Raw genomic sequence first — 18,282 nt, 5'->3', positions numbered from 1 at the left:
TTAGAGACCAAACACAGAGCAAATTCTCTATCTGATTTTATGGCTGGATGAGAGTCAAGGAAGCTGATTTCTCTAGCTGGAGCTTGGGTTGGGCTCAGGGAAGGGTTGCTACATTTCTGTGTATGAGAGAAATGCATTGTTCATGCAGAGGCACCGAGAACAAGCCACTCAAACACTGTGACCACCTCAAAATCAACTACGCTCCTACCCTCAGCAACCCACGGTCATTTTCCCCTAAAGATACATCTCTTTTCAGTCCTAAGCTTGTTTTTATATCCTCCGGACATGGCCTGAGGAATTGCTAGACATAGATTTAAATCATATATATACACATATATATATATATCACATAAGCATATTGACTTTTAAAACATAATTAATAGCTACATCAATCTGTTTGGGGTGATTGCTAGATAGATAGATAGATAGATAGATAGATAGATAGATAGATAGATAGAGATAGATTGATTGACAGATAAAACCCTATTAAGAAAAAGCCATGAAAATTATCAGTCCTCCCTCTCTCCCCGCTCAAATACACACACTCTCTCCTCTCATGCACACACATGCTTCTTTCTCCTTACATGTGGTAGTTCTCTACCTAGGAGACTGAATTCCACCTGAGATCTCTAGATGGTTTTCTGTATGATTCTCCTTCCAGGCCTGCCCTCTCACTTCTCCAATCTTCTCTTCTTTGCAGGTGGCCACATCAACCCAGCTGTGTCTTTTGCAATGTGTCTCTTTGGACGAATGAAATGGTTCAAATTGCCATTTTATGTGGGAGCCCAGTTCTTGGGAGCCTTTGTGGGGGCCGCAACCCTCTTTGGCATTTACTATGGTGAGTAAGGTCCCTGAGTCCTAAGGTTAGGAAGAGCTGGGCATAATTTGAAAGTCAGAATTACTTGGTAGGAACAGGTGAGAAATAGTAAGGATGGAAAGTGTTCTGCAAGTGACAGGAAGTTCTAAATTTGAGAAAATGAGACCATATTACCGTTCCAGCAAATTTGTAGAGCCTCTTAATGAAAATGTCATATCTTAAATGGGGAGAAGAACTTAAAGGAAGCCTATCTTTGTGCTCAGCCAGCACTACAATATGAACATGCACACAACAAGTAAAGGCCAATGGCTTCCCCACTGCTGTCTCTGATTTGCCAGGGAATGGAGGTGTTTTCTGGTGGCAAAGGTATGAGCATCAAGTATTGAGAGAAGGACTCTGAGAAGATGTCTTTGAAGAGACACAGCAGAGATGCAGGCTGGTGGGAAGCTCACTGCCCTTCTATCAAATAGCTAGGGCCTCCACTCTGCAATAGCCATTGGGAAAAACACAGTACTGGTGATAGAACACCCAGACTTTAGTTCTAGTTGTTCAGTAAATACCTGTGTGACTTAAATAAGTCATCTGATTTGACTAGCCTCAGTTTCCTCCTCTGGAAAATGAGTGAATTGAATTAGATGACTCTCGAGGCCTTTCAAACTAGAAAACCTTGGTGTTCCCATGAAATCAACTGTTAAAGCAGCTCCTTCCTTCTAACCCAAGGTAAGCCTTAATACATTATAATGCCCAAGCTGAAGACCTTAGGAAGTGGAATTTATGAACCAGGCCTTAGAGAAATGGGTCATGGAGGGCTGGGTGTGTGGTGGCTCCCAACACTTTGAGAGGCAGAAGCAGGAGGATCATTTGAGTCCAGGAGTTCAAGACCAGCCTGGGCAACATAGGGAGACCTCATCTCTTCAAAAAAAAATTTTAAATAAACCAGATGTAGTAACTGATATCTGTAGTCCCAGCTACCCAGGAGGCTGAGGTGGGAGGATTGCATGAGCCCAGATCAAAGCTGCTGTGAGCCAGGATCATGTCATTGCCCTCCACCCTGGGCAGCAGAACAAGACCCTGTCTCCAAAAACAAGAAAAAAGAAAATGAGAAAGAAATAGGTTATGGAAAAGGGCTTTTCTCCATAGAGTGTCTTTCTGAGAATTAGAGTCTAAAAGGGATTCAAGACCACACCGGAAATTAAGAGCCCACTGCTGCGGCAAGAACAGCCTGGGGTCAGGGCTGGCTGTGACAGTGGCTGCCTTACCCCTGGCTCTAGGGGCATCTTCAGGATACTGCAACACCCTCAAATTCTGGAGTGGTATTAAGGGTTACTGAGAGCCCTCTGGGAATTACAGATTCTTTCTAGAGCAAGACCAAACCCTGCTTTGGCTTTTAATTGATCTCAAAAACTGCAAGAATTCCTCCAAAAGAGAATTCATTCCCAGGACCCTATTGATAGATAATTTGTGCCACTTTGGAGTGGGCATTCAGAGAGGCCAAGGGCCTTCTTCCTTTGACCTGTCATCCTGGGATTTGCCTGAGTGTCTCTAAAACAATCATTCCTAGGAAGCAGAGAGAAACAAATGACATGGCTATGCCAAGCTCAACCTGAGTGACTGCAGTTGTTTAGCACAAGGCTTGGCATAGGCCTCCTTCAGCTCTTCTCAGAGAACACTAATGTGCCAGAGCTTTGTCTTTCTTAGATGGACTTATGTCCTTTGCTGGTGGAAAATTGCTGATCGTGGGAGAAAATGCAACAGCACACATTTTTGCAACATACCCAGCTCCATATCTATCTCTGACGAATGCATTTGCAGATCAAGTAAGTGTAGATTCAACAAAGACTTAACTTTGGTAAAAAGCTATGCTCTCATAAGGGGAATGCATTGGAGAATTAGAGACCAATCAGAAAGGAGAGGTTGTATTTCGAAAGGCAGAGGTTTCTGGGCATAACCCAAGCTTTCTTGATAATCATTTTATCTTTGCAGGGAGCTGATAACACCAGAAAAGTTTACTCCTTCCTCTTCAGTATATACCCTTGTTTCACATTAGTTGAGATCCAGAAAAGAGTGAATGACTAAACATTTCAACCCCTGTAGACACAAATGGAGTTCACTTCCCTGTTGTTTCTCTTGAACACGTGGTCTAAGTGTGGAGGCCACAAAAGAAGACATTTCTATTTCAAATCAAATACTGGGAAGGGTGGAAGTTGAGCCTAAGGTATCATCGATCCTTTCTGTCTCACCATGTGCATAGGTTTATTTATGTAAACTCTCAAGGTGGCTAGAAGTATCTCTGCCTCACTGACATTTAAACAAGCTTCTGCCACCCAAGCATACTGTAGTGTAACCAATAGCACACCTATCTGGTCAGTTTATGGCAGGACTAACATTGTCAACTCAAAAGACTCTTCCTCCCTTACTGTGTCCCAGAAAGGCTGCTGGTCATCTTGGTCAGGGCAGTGGAAGGAAGGCTACATTTTTCAGTATCTCTAAGTTCTTCTCCTATAATCAGGACTTATACAGTGGGGCAGATCAGAACGGGCATGTGTATAAAATTGGTCTTCCAGTTCATCATCTATGTGTTCTTCCATTCAACGTATGGATGAAAAACTATGCCCTCATGTCCTCAGCCTTTTCACTTTCCACTTTAATCAATAAATCAAATAGGCAACAAGTGTTTATTAAAAACTCACTATGTGCTTGGCCCTGTGTCTGGAGCTTGAAAGACTGATAAGTAAATGTGAGTTGTAAAGATCCAAGATGCAGAGTCTGAATGCTTGAATTAAAATACCTGTTCTGCCTCCAACTTCCTACCTGGCTTCAGCAAACTACTGAACTTCTTGGGTTGCAAGTTTTTCACTTGTAAAATGGGGATAATATGAGCTGTCATGAAGTTACTGATGAGGATAAAAAGAATAATAATAGAAAAATGCATTAAAACAGTATCTGCCCAGAAGTGTAGAATCTAGTTGAAGAGCATTGAATAAGGAAACAATGCAAAATAAGATATAATTAGATAGGGCTGGACATGGTGGTTCACATCTTAATCCCTGCATTTTGGGAGGCCAAGGTGGGCAGGTCGCTTGAGCTCAGGAGTTTACTACCAGCCTGGGCAACATGGCAATACCCTGCCTCTACCAAAAATACAAAAATTAGCCGTGTGCGGTCATGCTTGCCTGTAGTCCCAGCTACCCGGAAGGCTGAGGTTGGAGGATAGCTTGCACCCAGGAGTTGGAGGCTGCAGTGAGCTGTGATCACACCACTACACTTCGGTCTGGGAAAAAAGGAAAGAAAAGAAAAAATATATAATTAGATAGCAAAGTGGAGTATAGGGAACATATTATAATAGAAATTTGAAGCAGAGAGCCTAGAGGAGCTAGAATAATAGAAAAAGTTTCAGTGGAAAAGATACAGAGAGATGTGGCTGCCAGAAAAAAAAAAAAAAAGGAATGTTACCATAAGCTGCACTAATAAAGCATTGTATTCGGATGAAGTAGCTGAGGCTCTTACTCCACTCGGTACTGTGAGTGTTAGGCTCACTTCCAAATATTACCCTTGTAGGGGATAAGCTATTGAAGAAGAAGAACCTGAAAAGGCAATGATGTTGCACAAGCACTGGGTGGAGAAGAGGTCTATGTGGTCTACATAGGAGGTGTGGGGTGTGGGTGGGGAGGGAGAAGCAATGTGATTGCACATGACGGTAGCTGTCAAAGATCTGAAGGGATGTCAAGTGGGAAGGAGATTAGAATTGATATATATATATATATATACCTTCTACCCCAAGGAGACTTGGTGGAACCATAATGCCTGGTACATAATAGGTGCCAAAAAAATATTTATTAAATGAATAGATGAGTCCACAAATGAATGAAATTATGGTCAAATAAAGTTACATGTGACACAAGGAAGACTTTTCTAGAAACAGGGCTGAGCTAAAAATAGGCCCTGTTGCCCCAGGACAAGAGTCACTGGGGGTGTTAGAGGCTGGACTATTCCTCGACTTCTCAGGGGTGGGGATGGAGGGATTCTTGAGGAGATTCAAACATCAAATGGTGGACAGTGTGGGACGCATCACCTTCCAGCTCCTTTCTAGCTCTGAGACTAGATTAGCTGGTTAGAAATGGAAGGAGTTTTCCAACTAGGGAACACTGGAGTTATCTAAAGGAAGAGGGCAGGAGGGCAGTTGTTTCATAAACTAGGACAAGCAATACAGGAACAAGTATCAGGAAAGAACAAAGGGAGGAGGAAGAAGTTTCTGAAGGCAAGACGACTGGGCTCCCTGACCTCTGGGTATGTGTGTTAAGAGAGGGAGATGGACAAGGCAATTTTTTTCTAGCTTCAAAGCACCAGGAGTCTATTCTCACAGGCAGCTCAGGAAGGACAGGGAGTGAGGGACCTTTTAAACCTTAAATGCCCACACAGACCTAAAGCAACTAACTGTATTTGCTGAGCCAATAACAGTACCAAGGGGTTCTCCAGAATAAACTCTGGGATGGATAACAGTTGCAAAGTTTCTTGAGGTTACTATCGCCATTCAGTTCAGGCCAAATGCACCTATAATGAAGAAGATAGGAATGAAGTAAAGAACTGTTGAAGGACTTTGGAAATTTCTCATGTGAATTAAGCTCACTTCTTTTGGAGACAAGAGAAGAAGAATGCTGACTGTCTCAAACCCTGACTTCAGTTGGAAAGAACTTTGTCTTTGTTCCTTGTGATTTGGACTCACAGCCACTTCCCTGTAGTCTCAGGCTGTTCCAAGGATCTGGGGAGTAAAGAGAAGCCTCATCCCCATTGATTTTCAGCCCAGAGAGACCCCTCACCACTGAGTCCTGGGCAGTGCTTGCCTCCTTCCTATAGACACATCCTTGCTTCCCTCCTGAGAGTCTTCAGGTCTCCCTGACATAAGGCCACACCAAGGGCAGGATACTATCATGAGCCTTCCTCGAAATCCTGCAGTCTACAGGGAGACCCGGTCCTGGCCCTGCCTCTTACCATGAGTTTGCCCTTGTGCTAGTTACCAAGAACCTTCCAAAGCCTCAGTTTAGTCTTCTGATAAGTGGCATTAATAACATCTGACTAATACACCACAGCAATAAAATACGTGGTGCATACTAGGCAGTCAACAAGAAGTAGTTTCTCTGCCTTTAGCCAACCTTCTCTTCCTCCTGACCTTCCTTCCTCTCTCTCTTTCTTCCACCTTTGTTCTTCTAATGGGATCTTGTAGAATTTCACACATTTTCCAATTCCTGTCATCAAGATGTTTCACCAAGTCTTCCGGTCACAACGAAATTGCTTGGTATCTAGCCTGAATCTCTTCTTTTATTTTTTTTTTATTTTGAGACGGAGTCTCGCTGTGTCGCCCAAGCTGGAGTGCAGTGCAGTGGCCTGATCTCAGCTCACTACAACCTCCGCCTCCTGGGTTCAAGCAATTTTCCTGCCTCAGCCTTCTGAGTAGCTGGGATTACCAGCGTGCACCACCACTCCAAGCTAATTTTTGTGTTTTCAGTAGAGACAGGGTTTCCCCATGTTGCCCAAGCTAGTCTCAAACTCCCGACCTCATGATGCATCTGCTTCAGCCTCCCAAAGTTATCTTGATCAACGTTGACCTTCATACCATATTCTGAGCTTTCTTCACTGTGTCCTTGTCTCAGAGTGAGTTGGCAATTTCTCTAAGGTCTGTGGTTTTTAAGCCCATTACCATGTACATTGTCAAGCAGAAAAAGCAAATATTAGAAAACCCTGATGCTCTTGGGAGGCCAAGGTGGGCAGATCATGAGGTCAAGAGATCAAACCAACCTGGCCAACATGGTGAAACCCCGTCTCTACTAAAAATACAAAAATTAGTTGGGTGTGGTGGCGTGCGCCTGTAGTCTCAGCTACTCGGGAGGCCGAGGCAGGAGAATTGCTTGAATCCGGGAGGTGGAGGTTGCAGTGAGCCAAGATCGTGCCACTGCATTCCAGCCTGGCCACAGAGCGAGATTCCGTCTCAAAAAAAAAAAAAGAAAACCCTGATGCTGTAACCATTAGGAAACAATGAAGGCTCTCTGTATTCCTTAGGCATTGGAGAGAGTTCCAAAAACTGCCAGCTATCAGTCAGTCAACACCCAACAGAGACCTTGGCCATCATGACCATATTTTTGGGTCACCTTATCTCAAGATTACTAAATTGTTTACCTCTAAATATTGATAAAGCATTTTCCATGGTTTAATTAATAATCAATCATTTATTCACCCAGTAACTACTTACTGGGCACCTACTTAGCCAGGTACAGCTCTGTACTCTTTCTTCTTCAACAAGTTCAGAGCCTGAGTCTCAATCTAACAAGTAAACAGATATTCTTTTGCAGAGTGACAAGGACAGTGATAGAACAAAAGTCAGAATTCCATGGAGGCCTGGAGGGAGGAGCTTTTCCTCTGCAGGAGACAGTTGGAGAAGGCTTTCTAAAGAAGAGTGCTATTGGGGGAACATGTATGTTTTAATATTAATTAAAAATTCTTTTTTTTTTTTTTTTGAGACAGAGTTTCACTCTTGTTACCCAGGCTGGAGTGCAATGGCGCGATCTCGGCTCACCGCAACCTCCGCCTCCTGGGTTCAGGCAATTCTCCTGCCTCAGCCTTCTGAGTAGCTGGGATTACAGGCACGCGCCACCATACCCAGCTAATTTTTTGTATTTTTAGTAGAGACAGGGTTTCACCATGTTGACCAGGATGGTCTCGATCTCTTGACCTCGTGATCCACCCGCCTCGGCCTCCCAAAGTGCTGGGATTACAGGCTTGAGCCACCACGCCCGGCCAAAAATTCTTTTAACATTTTTATTTTGGAAAGCAGATGAAATGATAATGAACTTAAACTTTAAAATCAGTTGCCTGATTCCCATCCCGATTCTTCTGCTTACAAGTTTGACATTGGGCAAGTCACTGAGAACAAGTCTGAACCTTGTTCTACCCAAGTTTTCTTATTTATAAACTGAGAATAAAAACAAGATTTACCTCACAGCATGATTAGGAAGTTTTAACGAGATAAAGCATATGAAGTACCTGACACATAATAAATGTTCAATAAATAATAGCTATCATTTAACTGTTAAAGTAAAATAGCAGTTTGGAAAATGAAGAACATAGAAACCAGCTATCACTGGCCAGTTCAGAATACCTATTATCATTTTTGTTCATTGTCTCAAAATTTTTCTTAATGTGTGTTTTTAAATAGAGTCAACCGTACAAATCCAAATGTAGTCAACCCTACAAATCTGTGGATTCTGCTTCCATGGATTTAACCAACCATGGGTCAAGAATATTTTTTGAATTTGCATTTGTACTGGACATGTACAGACTTTTTTTCTCTTGTCATTATTCCCTAAATTATACCGTATTTACATTATATTAGGTATTATAATAATCTAGAGATGATTTAAAGTATGCAGGAGGATTGTACAGTTTATATACAAATAATATACAATTTTATATTAGGGACTTGAACACCCATGGATTTTTGGTATTTGTAGGAAGTTCTGGAACCAATCCCCAACAGATACCAAGGGACAGCTGTATAAAACAACAAAGTACATAAAAATTTTTTCACTTAATGTCATAAGCATTTTAATATATTAGTACATAGCTTCCATGTTTATAGTTTTTAATAGCTATATAGTAGACCATAAAAAAAAGAGTAAAAGTTTTCAGTTTTTCAGTACTATAAATTTTGCTAAAGTGGACATTTAAAAATAATTTTTCCATGATTTGGAGTATTCCCATGGTGTAATTCTCAAATATCAAACAGCATCATATTGTATAAATAAATTCATGTTTTGGAATACATATTGCTAAATTATTGCTGAGTCTCCTTTTAAAAGCATAGTGCTTATTTAGATCTATTCGAAAAGCCTGAAGTAACTGCTATCCTTTTCCTAACATTTGGTTATTGTTTGCATTTATTTTATTACAAATGAGTTTTTACCACTGGTTTTCTAATTCTTTTTTTTCCCTTTTTTTGAATTTTCTGTTCATTTCCTTTGCACATTCATCTATTGATATCTCACATAGCTTTTCTCACCAATTTGAACAAGCTTTTCGTTTTTTTTCTGTCTGCAGCTTGCCTTTCTACTTAGCTTGGTAGTAGCTTAGAAAGATAGTGTGGTATTAAGGTAACAGTCTCTAGAGCCAAACTTTCTGGATCCAGACCTGACTGCCACCTACTAAGTGTGGGCTTGGGCGGGTAAGCAATCTGTAAATGAGAATTATAGCAGCATCTCCTCTAGAATCGCTGTGGAAAGGAGAGATGCACAATGTACTCACCCAGTACATGTCGGTTATTACTCGGCATGTTGTTAGCAAAGAAGGGGTGGTTTTGAGGCCTGTAGGTGAACAGAATGCAGGCTAAAGCCCTGACTCAACTTCTCCCCCTCCAGGTGGTGGCCACCACGATACTCCTCATGATTGTCTTTGCCATTTTCGACTCCCGAAACTTGGGAGCCCCCAGAGGCCTAGAGCCCATTATCATCGGCCTCCTGATCGTTACCATTGCTTCCTCCTTGGGACTGAACAGTGGCTGTGCCATGAACCCAGCTCGAGATCTGAGTCCCAGACTGTTCACCGCCTTGGCAGGCTGGGGGTTTGAAGTCTTCAGGTGAGTAACAATGGTGGGGAGGAGACAGACAGAGCCGTGCTGCGCCTTGCCAGTGGGGCTGGGCTTCGACATGGAGATCCAGAGGACAAGGTTAACTGTATACTCTTGTCATAAGTGTGGGCATTTCACTGATATTTTGTGGTGTGATGATATGTGTGTGTGTGTGTGTGTGTGTGTGTGTGAGAGAGAGAGAGAGAGAGAGAGAGAGAGAGAGAGAGAGAGAGACAGAGAGAGAGGAGAGAGAGAGAAGTGGCTCTAGGTAAATTCAGTAGCTATAAACCTGTCCCACATAATAATCCCTCAACTGGTACATGATTTTATGTGAACATTTTAGCTGTATAACTTGTCTGCAGATTCACTATGTGACAAAGTCGAACTAGAATTTGCATCCTCTGATGCCACTGAGGCCCTATTTTGTGAACCACTTGACCTATACTTCATTTATTCAACAGATATTTGTGGGGCACTATCTATGCTTTAGTAACTGTGCTAAGCAAGGAAATTTCAAATCAGCAGAAGCACTCGCCTTTAGCAATATAGTAAGTGCTCTGGCAACCCCTAAAATTGCTGCGGGAACACAGATAACAAGTGACTAACTGCCAGGGGAGCTGGGAAAGACATGACTGCAAATGTGAGAGCTGAAATGGTTCTTGAGATATGCGTAAGAACTTTCTGATAGGACAGACCTAAGATTGAGCCTCTGCCTGGGAAATGCCAAGACTCCACACTTTCTACCTCACAACATGCTGAGGAAATACGCCAACTGTTGGTACCTATCTTCTAAGACAAACTTTGCCCCTTCACTCCTTCCTGCTTTCTCTGCATGCAGTCACAGAGGCCCCTCCTCATCCACCCCTGGCACCTCCCTATGGGGAAGGAGCTCACCTTGGTTTATCAGGAAACAGGGCTCTACCATGGAGAAAAGAAGTAGGAAAAGCACGTGTGAGCTTAATTCTAGTTTAATGTTTCCTGTGAGAACAAAGGATGTGAGTGTTCCCAAATGATGACCTAGACATAGAGTCATCAGACTTTGGGCCGTCTTTCACCAGGGTGAAAAAGAAGCTGTTAAAATAACTGGCACCATTCAGATCACCACCACAGATGACACTCAGAGCCGCCTCTAGAGCATAAGTACCACGAGGATCTTGACAGCCTCTTCCCTGATGTATCCAAAGTGCATAGAACAGGGTGTAGCTCATAGAAAGGCTCAATAAAAAGTCAATGAATAACAGAAAGAATAAATTCTACGAGCTGGACACCTCCTTGGAGCTGGGGGATGCAAAGCAACTCAGTCAACATTCCCTGTCCTCAAGAAATTGACAATGCAATAAATTTCCTAGAACAGCAGTTCTCAACCAGAGGTGGGCAAATGTTACCCAGAGCATTTTTTGGTTGTTAAAACTGGAGCTATGGGACGGGGATGCTACTGGCACCTAATGGGTAGAGGCCAGGAATGCGACAAAGCATCCTACAAAGCATACAGCAGACACCCCACAACCAAGAATTATTCAGTCCAAAATGTTAATAGGGTTGTGGCTGAGAAATTCTGCCCTAGAATGATTACAACTAGAACATGAGAAGGTCCCCAACTACGAAAGATCTCCTATATCCTTCCAATGGAGCATCAGAAACATATGTCCTAAGGATCTCCTTATCCCCAGAGCCCAGAATTAGCCTATGAGTTTCCCTTAATTCTGAGACTCTGACTTTACAGAGTCTCAGGAGACCAAGCTCTTCCCCAACCTGCTTTGAGTCCTCCTTGGTCATTCATTCAAAAGCCAAAGAGTCATGGTAGTTCCAAAACAGATGGAGATCTTGCCCAATGTCTCCTTGCTCTGTTAAGTCTATGTTAGGAGAGCCCATTTGGGGGAAATGCTGGAATCACGTAATGTTCCACAACCTTAGCTAGCGTCAGGGTCTTTTACCTTCATGCAGTCATTTATTCATTCATGCAGTGACTTGATCTCTTACTGAAAGCTCTCTGCTAAGACGGTAAGACCTAGTTTCTGTCCTTCACTGTTTAATTTATATTCTACTTAAGGGGTTATTGGAGAAGCTCTTACACAAGATTGAAGCAGTCAAGTACCATTAAAGAGATTTAACTAATTAACTGCAGGAGTTGAGAGATCTACAGTTCCAAACTTAAGAATTATGGGAGTGAAAGTGGGAGCATTTATAATATTTGGATATGTTTAAATAGGCAACAGGGCGGATATCTCAGACAGAGAGAACCCTTATTTAAAGACACAACATTAACATCACAAGAGATCTAGTCTAGCTGGAAGGATGCAGAAATAAGGTTAAAGAGGGCAGTTGTCAGACCATAGAGGACCTGGACTCCTAGAATGAGAATTTTGGTTTTTTTCTGCTCCCTATTCTGTAGGTTATGAGGAGCAGCAAAGTATTTGGGGCAAAGTTTAGCAGGTTTAGAATATCAATTTAGCAAAATTAATCTGGCCTTATCCTATAAGACAATTGAAAAAGTAGAGAATAGGGAAGGAGAAACCCATTAGGGAAGAGCTGGGTTGGCTGGTAATCCTCAATCAAAGAGTTTTCCCCAAAACCTTTGATGGGTAACAGGCTTCTAAAACGTCTTTAGAGTGTCTCATTTTCTCAGAGTTCTATGTCCAAGGGAAATCCCTCAATAGATATCCTAGCTTGGGCCTATATCTAAGGTCTTAGAAAAAACCAAGGCTACCATATTCCCAGGTCCCCACATACCCCTGAAAGGCAAGCAGTGGAATGATGGCAGGGGGAGTGAGGTGCCAGAGGCTCTGATGAGGGGAAGAGTCAACAGACCCTGGCCGATTCTTGCTTTTTCCTTTAAATGTTAAGGTGTTTCCCATCAAAGTTCTCTCCACTTATTCATATTAGGATGTTAATGACTTTAATCAGTGAAAGCTCTTGGGAGTATTATTAAATTTTTAAAATAGTTAACCCAAAGTAATGAATTCCTAAAGATGGTCCCTAGACAACTAACATAGACATGTTCCTGGTATCCCCTGAATCATAGTGTGCAAATGATCACTACTTTGTATGCATAAAGGACCAGGCTGGGCAGGTAACCACATCTGAGCACCTCCATTTGTGACTTGTGAATCTGACATAACCTGTCCAGCCTGATAAAAGAAAAAGCGTCCACCCAGTGAAAGGAGGACATGCATCCTGGCTGATACTTTGGACTGTCATCTGCTAAAGGACAGGAAGAGTTTTGCCGTAAAAGGAAATGATGGACCCAGTAGGTAGCTTATACTCACATCACGTGCTAAGCTCTAGAGAAGGCTCCAAGTCTTTACAGCCAAATGGGAGAAGCGGCCACCCTCCATGTCTCTCCCCTAGAAAAATGCATCTGGATTTTGGGCCTGGGGAAGGGCGCTATGACTGTGGCAGAGTGTAGCATCCTCACTCCCATGTGGTAAGAGTGACATCTGGTGGCTGCCATGCTCAGGCTCACTGCTCTTCCACCAACCCTGCATGGGCAATGGAAGACCTAGAGACCAGTTAGATGCTCCAAGTGGAAAGGACCACACAAATGGAGGTTCTATCACAGGGAACAGGGGCGGGGGGTGATTTGCTCAAAGACCTTCTAGATAATCTTGAGATTAGAACTAGTCTCATGGATTCTAGGACAGGGTTCTTATTTTCTGCTTATTTCCTTTATTGCTCTTTCTAATCAAAGTTGGAGATACACAAAAGGCCACATGGAACATTTGTGTAGTTATTAAGCATAATGATGAAAATAACAGCAATGGGTCCTTCTAGAATTCAACTATAAAATAGTTTTATCTTAAATGTATATATCCTTAAACAATATACTGTATACTTTGCTTGTGAGTATTCCTGATACTTTCTGAGAAATTATTTACATGTATTTTCTCTCTCCAAAGAAGATGGTGACAACTCCCAAAAACACCTGCTTTTCCCCAGAACTATAGCTTTACTGTAACATACAGACATCGAGGATTTCCGGAAGAGAGAGAGTCATGGCGTGATAGCCTTAGCAGAGGGTAGCTTCAAGTTATGACCTTAAAAAATAAGTACCAATTTAAATTATATTTAGTAGGCAATTCACACATCCACCTTAGATTTTTAAAAAATTCATTCATTGATTGACAAACATTTCCTGATTGTTTAGTTTAATTGTCCTCATACAGTAATGACACCCAGAAATTTCTCCACATTCTACCTGTAATTCACAGGCATCATTATTTCAAGATGAGGGAAAGGCAATTCCTGAGTAATTGACCTGATCTTTGCTAGGGACCCTCAATCTTGACCATGGGCTCAGCCAGCATATTTTCTAAAAGAAAAATAAATAAGACATAATATCTCACAAATATTAGTAGGACATATCATCTAAAATCAGGTGTAGTGGAAAATCAAGGATGACAGTTGCCATGCTACAGTGAGCTCCCTTATACTTAGTTCTTGCTGAATTAAGAGGGAACCACGAGCATGAGAAAGACTAACAAGTAAGTGAAAAACTAAACAGTAATACCAGGAGGAAGGCCAAGAAATATAGCACTAATTTCTTGTTTGATTTCAGAGCTGGAAACAACTTCTGGTGGATTCCTGTAGTGGGCCCTATGGTTGGTGCTGTCATAGGAGGCCTCATCTACGTTCTTGTCATTGAAATCCACCATCCAGAACCTGACTCAGTCTTAAATGCAGAACAATCTGAGGACAAACCAGAGAAATATGAGCTCAGTGTCGTCATGTAGTGGCATGCTCAGTTCTGGATTTGCAATTGGTTTGGGATTCTCTTCAGAAACATGGCATCTAAGTGTCTGTGTTTTTGCAAGCCTAGGGTGGAATCCACCCAGTTTTCTCTGCTAGCCACATGGGACATCTAATCGGAAAAGCACCCGAGTAAAAGTCTGGAAACACTAACCACTTCTCTACCAGTGTCCCCCACCCCCAACCTCCAGAATAACACTGACCATCCCCTGAAACAGCCTTCTCTCCTGCCCTGCTTATTTCATCCTCGATGGGAATTCTTCCTAGGTAAGCACTAATAATTTGGCATCTTGACAACAGTCTCATTTGAGTGGTCTCAGCTGCACTCTCTGTATGAAATAGTGTTACCAAAACGCTTTTCTTCAGTATCAACAAAGATTACATTCTGACTATCAACCAAACCCTAAGATGAAAGACAAAGCCATGGTTTCAGTCAACATATTCATGAATTAGGGAGCTAACAGGTTAAGCCTCTAGTTACGCTGTGTTACTGGACTTGTATAAATACTGATATTCTCCAAACCTAGTGATTTAGGAAGCAAGAGAATGCAGCTGGAAAGCACAGGGGAGGACATTGTGGCATTCAGAAACCACAGGAGACAAGATGAATTTGAGAAGCCAAATGGAATTTTTAATGGAAACCATTTATCAGATTAATCTCTTGTTCTCCTGCATTTTAGAGGACACCAATTAATTTCCTGGGCTTTAGTATATAATAACCTAAAATACAATTGTAACCTTAGTCATGAAAAATACATCACTCTGTCTTTTTAGCTCAAATGTATTTTCCTAATTGCCCACTTGAGAACAGACATTTGACAAGTTATATCAACGACTGTGCTTGTCCATTATTTTACACATGCCCTAGAAGCCAAAACTGAAAGCCACTGGATCCTGGTCTAGCTGAATCTTCAGAGTGGGAAGTCCCCAAAGAGGTAATATTACCTTATTGGGCTTCACAATTCACAAGGTACTTTCACCCACATTATCTGATTTAATTCTCATAATGTCTATCTGAGGCAAATGCCACAGTGCCTATTTTTCAGATAAAGAAACAGTCTTAGGGAAGTTCAGTTGTCCAAGAGCACATGGAAAGTTGAACATTATCTAATGCATTCCTCTACCTTTCAGAAGAGTAGTAGCTGGGTGAGAATTTTTGCCAAATCTTTCTGGCTGGCCAGAAGTGGAATTGGCAGCTTCCAGAATATATACAGCTCTGAATATAATGTTCCTCAATCTTAAGATGCAAAGACCCTCATTGTCTGGATTTATTCCCACACTTATTGAGTACAGATGGAGGAAAGTGGTAGCAATTTAATCATACCTTTCATTTGTTGATAAACATTATCAGAAGGCCTCCCTTCCCAAGCCACCTTTGGTCTTATTAAGTCTTGATCTTCCTTACTGCCAGCCCCAAACATTCCATTCAGGGCATTTCCTCCAGTTCAGTCTTTTCCCCATGAAGTTCTCTAATGGATGTTACTTCTGACAAAAGACCGCCTGTGAGTTACAAGCACCAGGGGATGCTCTACATCAAGGGATGTAACTTCAGTCACAGTCAAAAAGCCCAGCATCCCCAAAGGCATTAGGTTTCCCAACTGCTTCGTGCTGATAACAGAAGAACAGAAAGCAAATGTGAAATGTTTCTGATGACTTATGTTCTACAATCTATGGACAAAGGGGATTTTTTTCTGGCTTTGAAGCTACCTGGATATTTCCTATTTGAAATAAAATTGTTGGGTCACTGTTGGTTGGTTGGTTGGTTGGTTGGTTTTTGCAAATATTAAGATTACTAAGTACGTTTAGTTCAGAGGTTGTCTATTGTGTCGACAAATTTGAATTTCCTGGAGGAATTTAAAAAAATACTAGTGCCCAGTTGGTCCTTTGTAAACATCTCAGGTGATTCTAAAAATGCAGCAATGGTTGAGAACATTGAATTGGGTAAATCACATGGGTCTAAGGTTTCTCTGACCATGTCCAGTAGTGGCCAGGTAATTCCTGGCAGGATTCCAGAGTCTTGGGATCCTCGTGGATTAGACCAATGGTTTTCCTCCCTCCCTACTTCTCAAGGGAACATGTGGCAATATTTGGAGAATTTTATGGTTATCATAAATTGGAAGAGGATGCTAATGGCCTCTAGTGGCTAGAGGCCAGGGATGCTGCCAAACAACCTTCAGTGCAAAGGCAACCCTCAGAACACATAATTATTTGGCCTAAAATGTCAATAATGCTAAGGCTAGGAGACCCTGGAGTCAAGGAACGGTTGGAAGGAGAGTAAGAGAAGACAATGAAATCCTGCACTTTGATTCAAGTTCAGCCAGGAGCAGAGGTGCCAAACAAACCAGAAACAAACCCTGGGGCGGACTCTAATTCTTAGAGCAAGAGGCAACTCAAAATTTGAGTTTTGAGAATAAACTGAGGAATCTATGATCTACACAGGTGTTCATTAAACAAAACTTGATGATTAATTACTAGGATTTATAAAGAGGAAATGTACCATTATGGAAATCAGCCCGGGGAAGATTTTTTTCCATGAAAAAAAAGTGCTTTTGATCCAGGTGCTCACACTCAAATTCCCTTCCTATCCCCTACTTACAAGTAAGTGGATTTACATTTGTGAAGTTCTTACCCAAGAGGATATTTATATGTTTGAATTATCTGTATCAGAAGTCAACTAGATAGAGCAAACTCATCCCATTTTTTAAATAGTTGCTTTAAGAGTTAGAATTGTAACATCTCTCCTTCCCTCCCCCTTATCAATCAAAAAACTTGATAGGAGCATTTATCTTAATGCCAAAAATAGAATTTCTCTGATTCTTTAACCAGTTTAGATCTCAGAGCACGTCAAAGGTTGCAGGACTTTTCTAACCGGTAACAACCAGTCAATATTCAGCTGTTAACAGGATACTCCACGCAAAAATGACATATGTAAAATTTTATCTTTATAATATAAATTATTATTTCCTTTAAATTGCTTACACACACACACACACACACACACACACGTCCTACTTTAAGGTATGTTGATGTTCAACAATATCATCATGGGAAAAAAAATGCAACTTCCAGTTACAGAGAATGGTTTATAAGTTTTGTTTAGCCACAGAACCTATCGTTCAAATAAACCCTTATGTCATACCCACAAGTGAATTGGAACTACTGTAAATAAGGAGAGGAGGGGGATCAGGAGCTTCATTCTTCTTGTGATATCATCTTAAAAACATATCCCCAGTGCAGCCCCTAATGGGTCACTGAAGACAAAGTGTGTGTGTGTGTGTGTGTGTGTGTGTGTGTGTGTGTGTGTGTGTGTGAGGGTTGGGGGGGTCTTCAGAACACAGTTTCACAGTTTGAAAATCATTGATAAAGACTTGGGATAAGTTGCTGGTGCACATTTTTATGAAAGTTTCAAAGATAGGACCTACCAAAGGCCATATTAGTTTAATCTAATCTCAGGTCATTTTCCAAAGACTTCTTAATAAATGAATTATGTGGGGTGAACGGATGACTCAGCCCACCCACAATCACCCACACACATCACCACAGAAATGCTGTGGTACATCACTTCTCAAACTGGGAATTTCAGTTCTCTGTGACAACATGTTTCCTAATCACAGCCCATGCAGAGAATCAATGGTAGTCCTGGTCATACTTACTGTGTTGGCTGTCTAAGTCTGTATAAAAATAGATACTGTGAACTGTGCTGTAATAAACACATGTGTGCATGTGTCTTTATAAGAGAATTATTTATAATTACTTGGGTATATATCCAGTAATGGGATTGCTGGGTCAAATGGTATTCCTAGTTCTAGAACCTTCAGGAATTGCCACATTGTCTTCCACAATAGTTTAACTCCCACCAAAAGTGTAAAAGCATTCCTATTTCTCTACATCCTCTCCAGCATCTGTTGTCTCTTGATTTTTTAAAAAATGTGGCACATATACACCATGAAATACTATGCAGCCATAAAAAAGGACATGAGCTCATGTCCTTTGCAGGGACACGGATGAAGCTGGAAACCATCATTCTCAGCAAACTAACACAGGAACAGAAAGCCAAACACTGCATGTTCTCACTCATAAGTGGAAGTTGAACAGTGAGAACGTA

General features: G+C 41.6%; 1 protein-coding gene across 3 annotated transcripts in view; it reads left to right on the top strand.

The window, feature by feature from the left end:
- The window catches only part of AQP9 (aquaporin 9), a 47,008-nt gene extending 29,096 nt beyond the window's left edge, over positions 1–17,912 (top strand). The window contains exons 3-6 of one of the 3 annotated variants that reach the window (XM_032297327.1): positions 701–838; positions 2,516–2,634; positions 9,223–9,440; positions 16,736–17,912. In XM_032297327.1, coding sequence (XP_032153218.1) covers positions 701–838; positions 2,516–2,634; positions 9,223–9,440; positions 16,736–16,859 — 599 coding nt within the window. In that variant the 3' untranslated portion in view covers positions 16,860–17,912. Of the gene's footprint in view, positions 1–700; positions 839–2,515; positions 2,635–9,222; positions 9,441–13,986; positions 15,928–16,735 lie in introns of those variants that run through there. The other 2 variants (XM_032297326.1, XM_032297328.1) reach the window with 2 other exon arrangements.
- The last annotated feature ends 370 nt before the right edge of the window (positions 17,913–18,282 follow it).

Source organism: Sapajus apella, unplaced genomic scaffold (assembly GCF_009761245.1).
Source record: "Sapajus apella isolate SASKATOON/1434 unplaced genomic scaffold, GSC_monkey_1.0 scaffold37, whole genome shotgun sequence".
Lineage (NCBI taxonomy): Eukaryota > Metazoa > Chordata > Mammalia > Primates > Cebidae > Sapajus > Sapajus apella.
The sequence above is the reverse complement of the archived record's forward strand: the minus strand, read 5'-3'. Positions and strand labels throughout refer to the sequence as shown.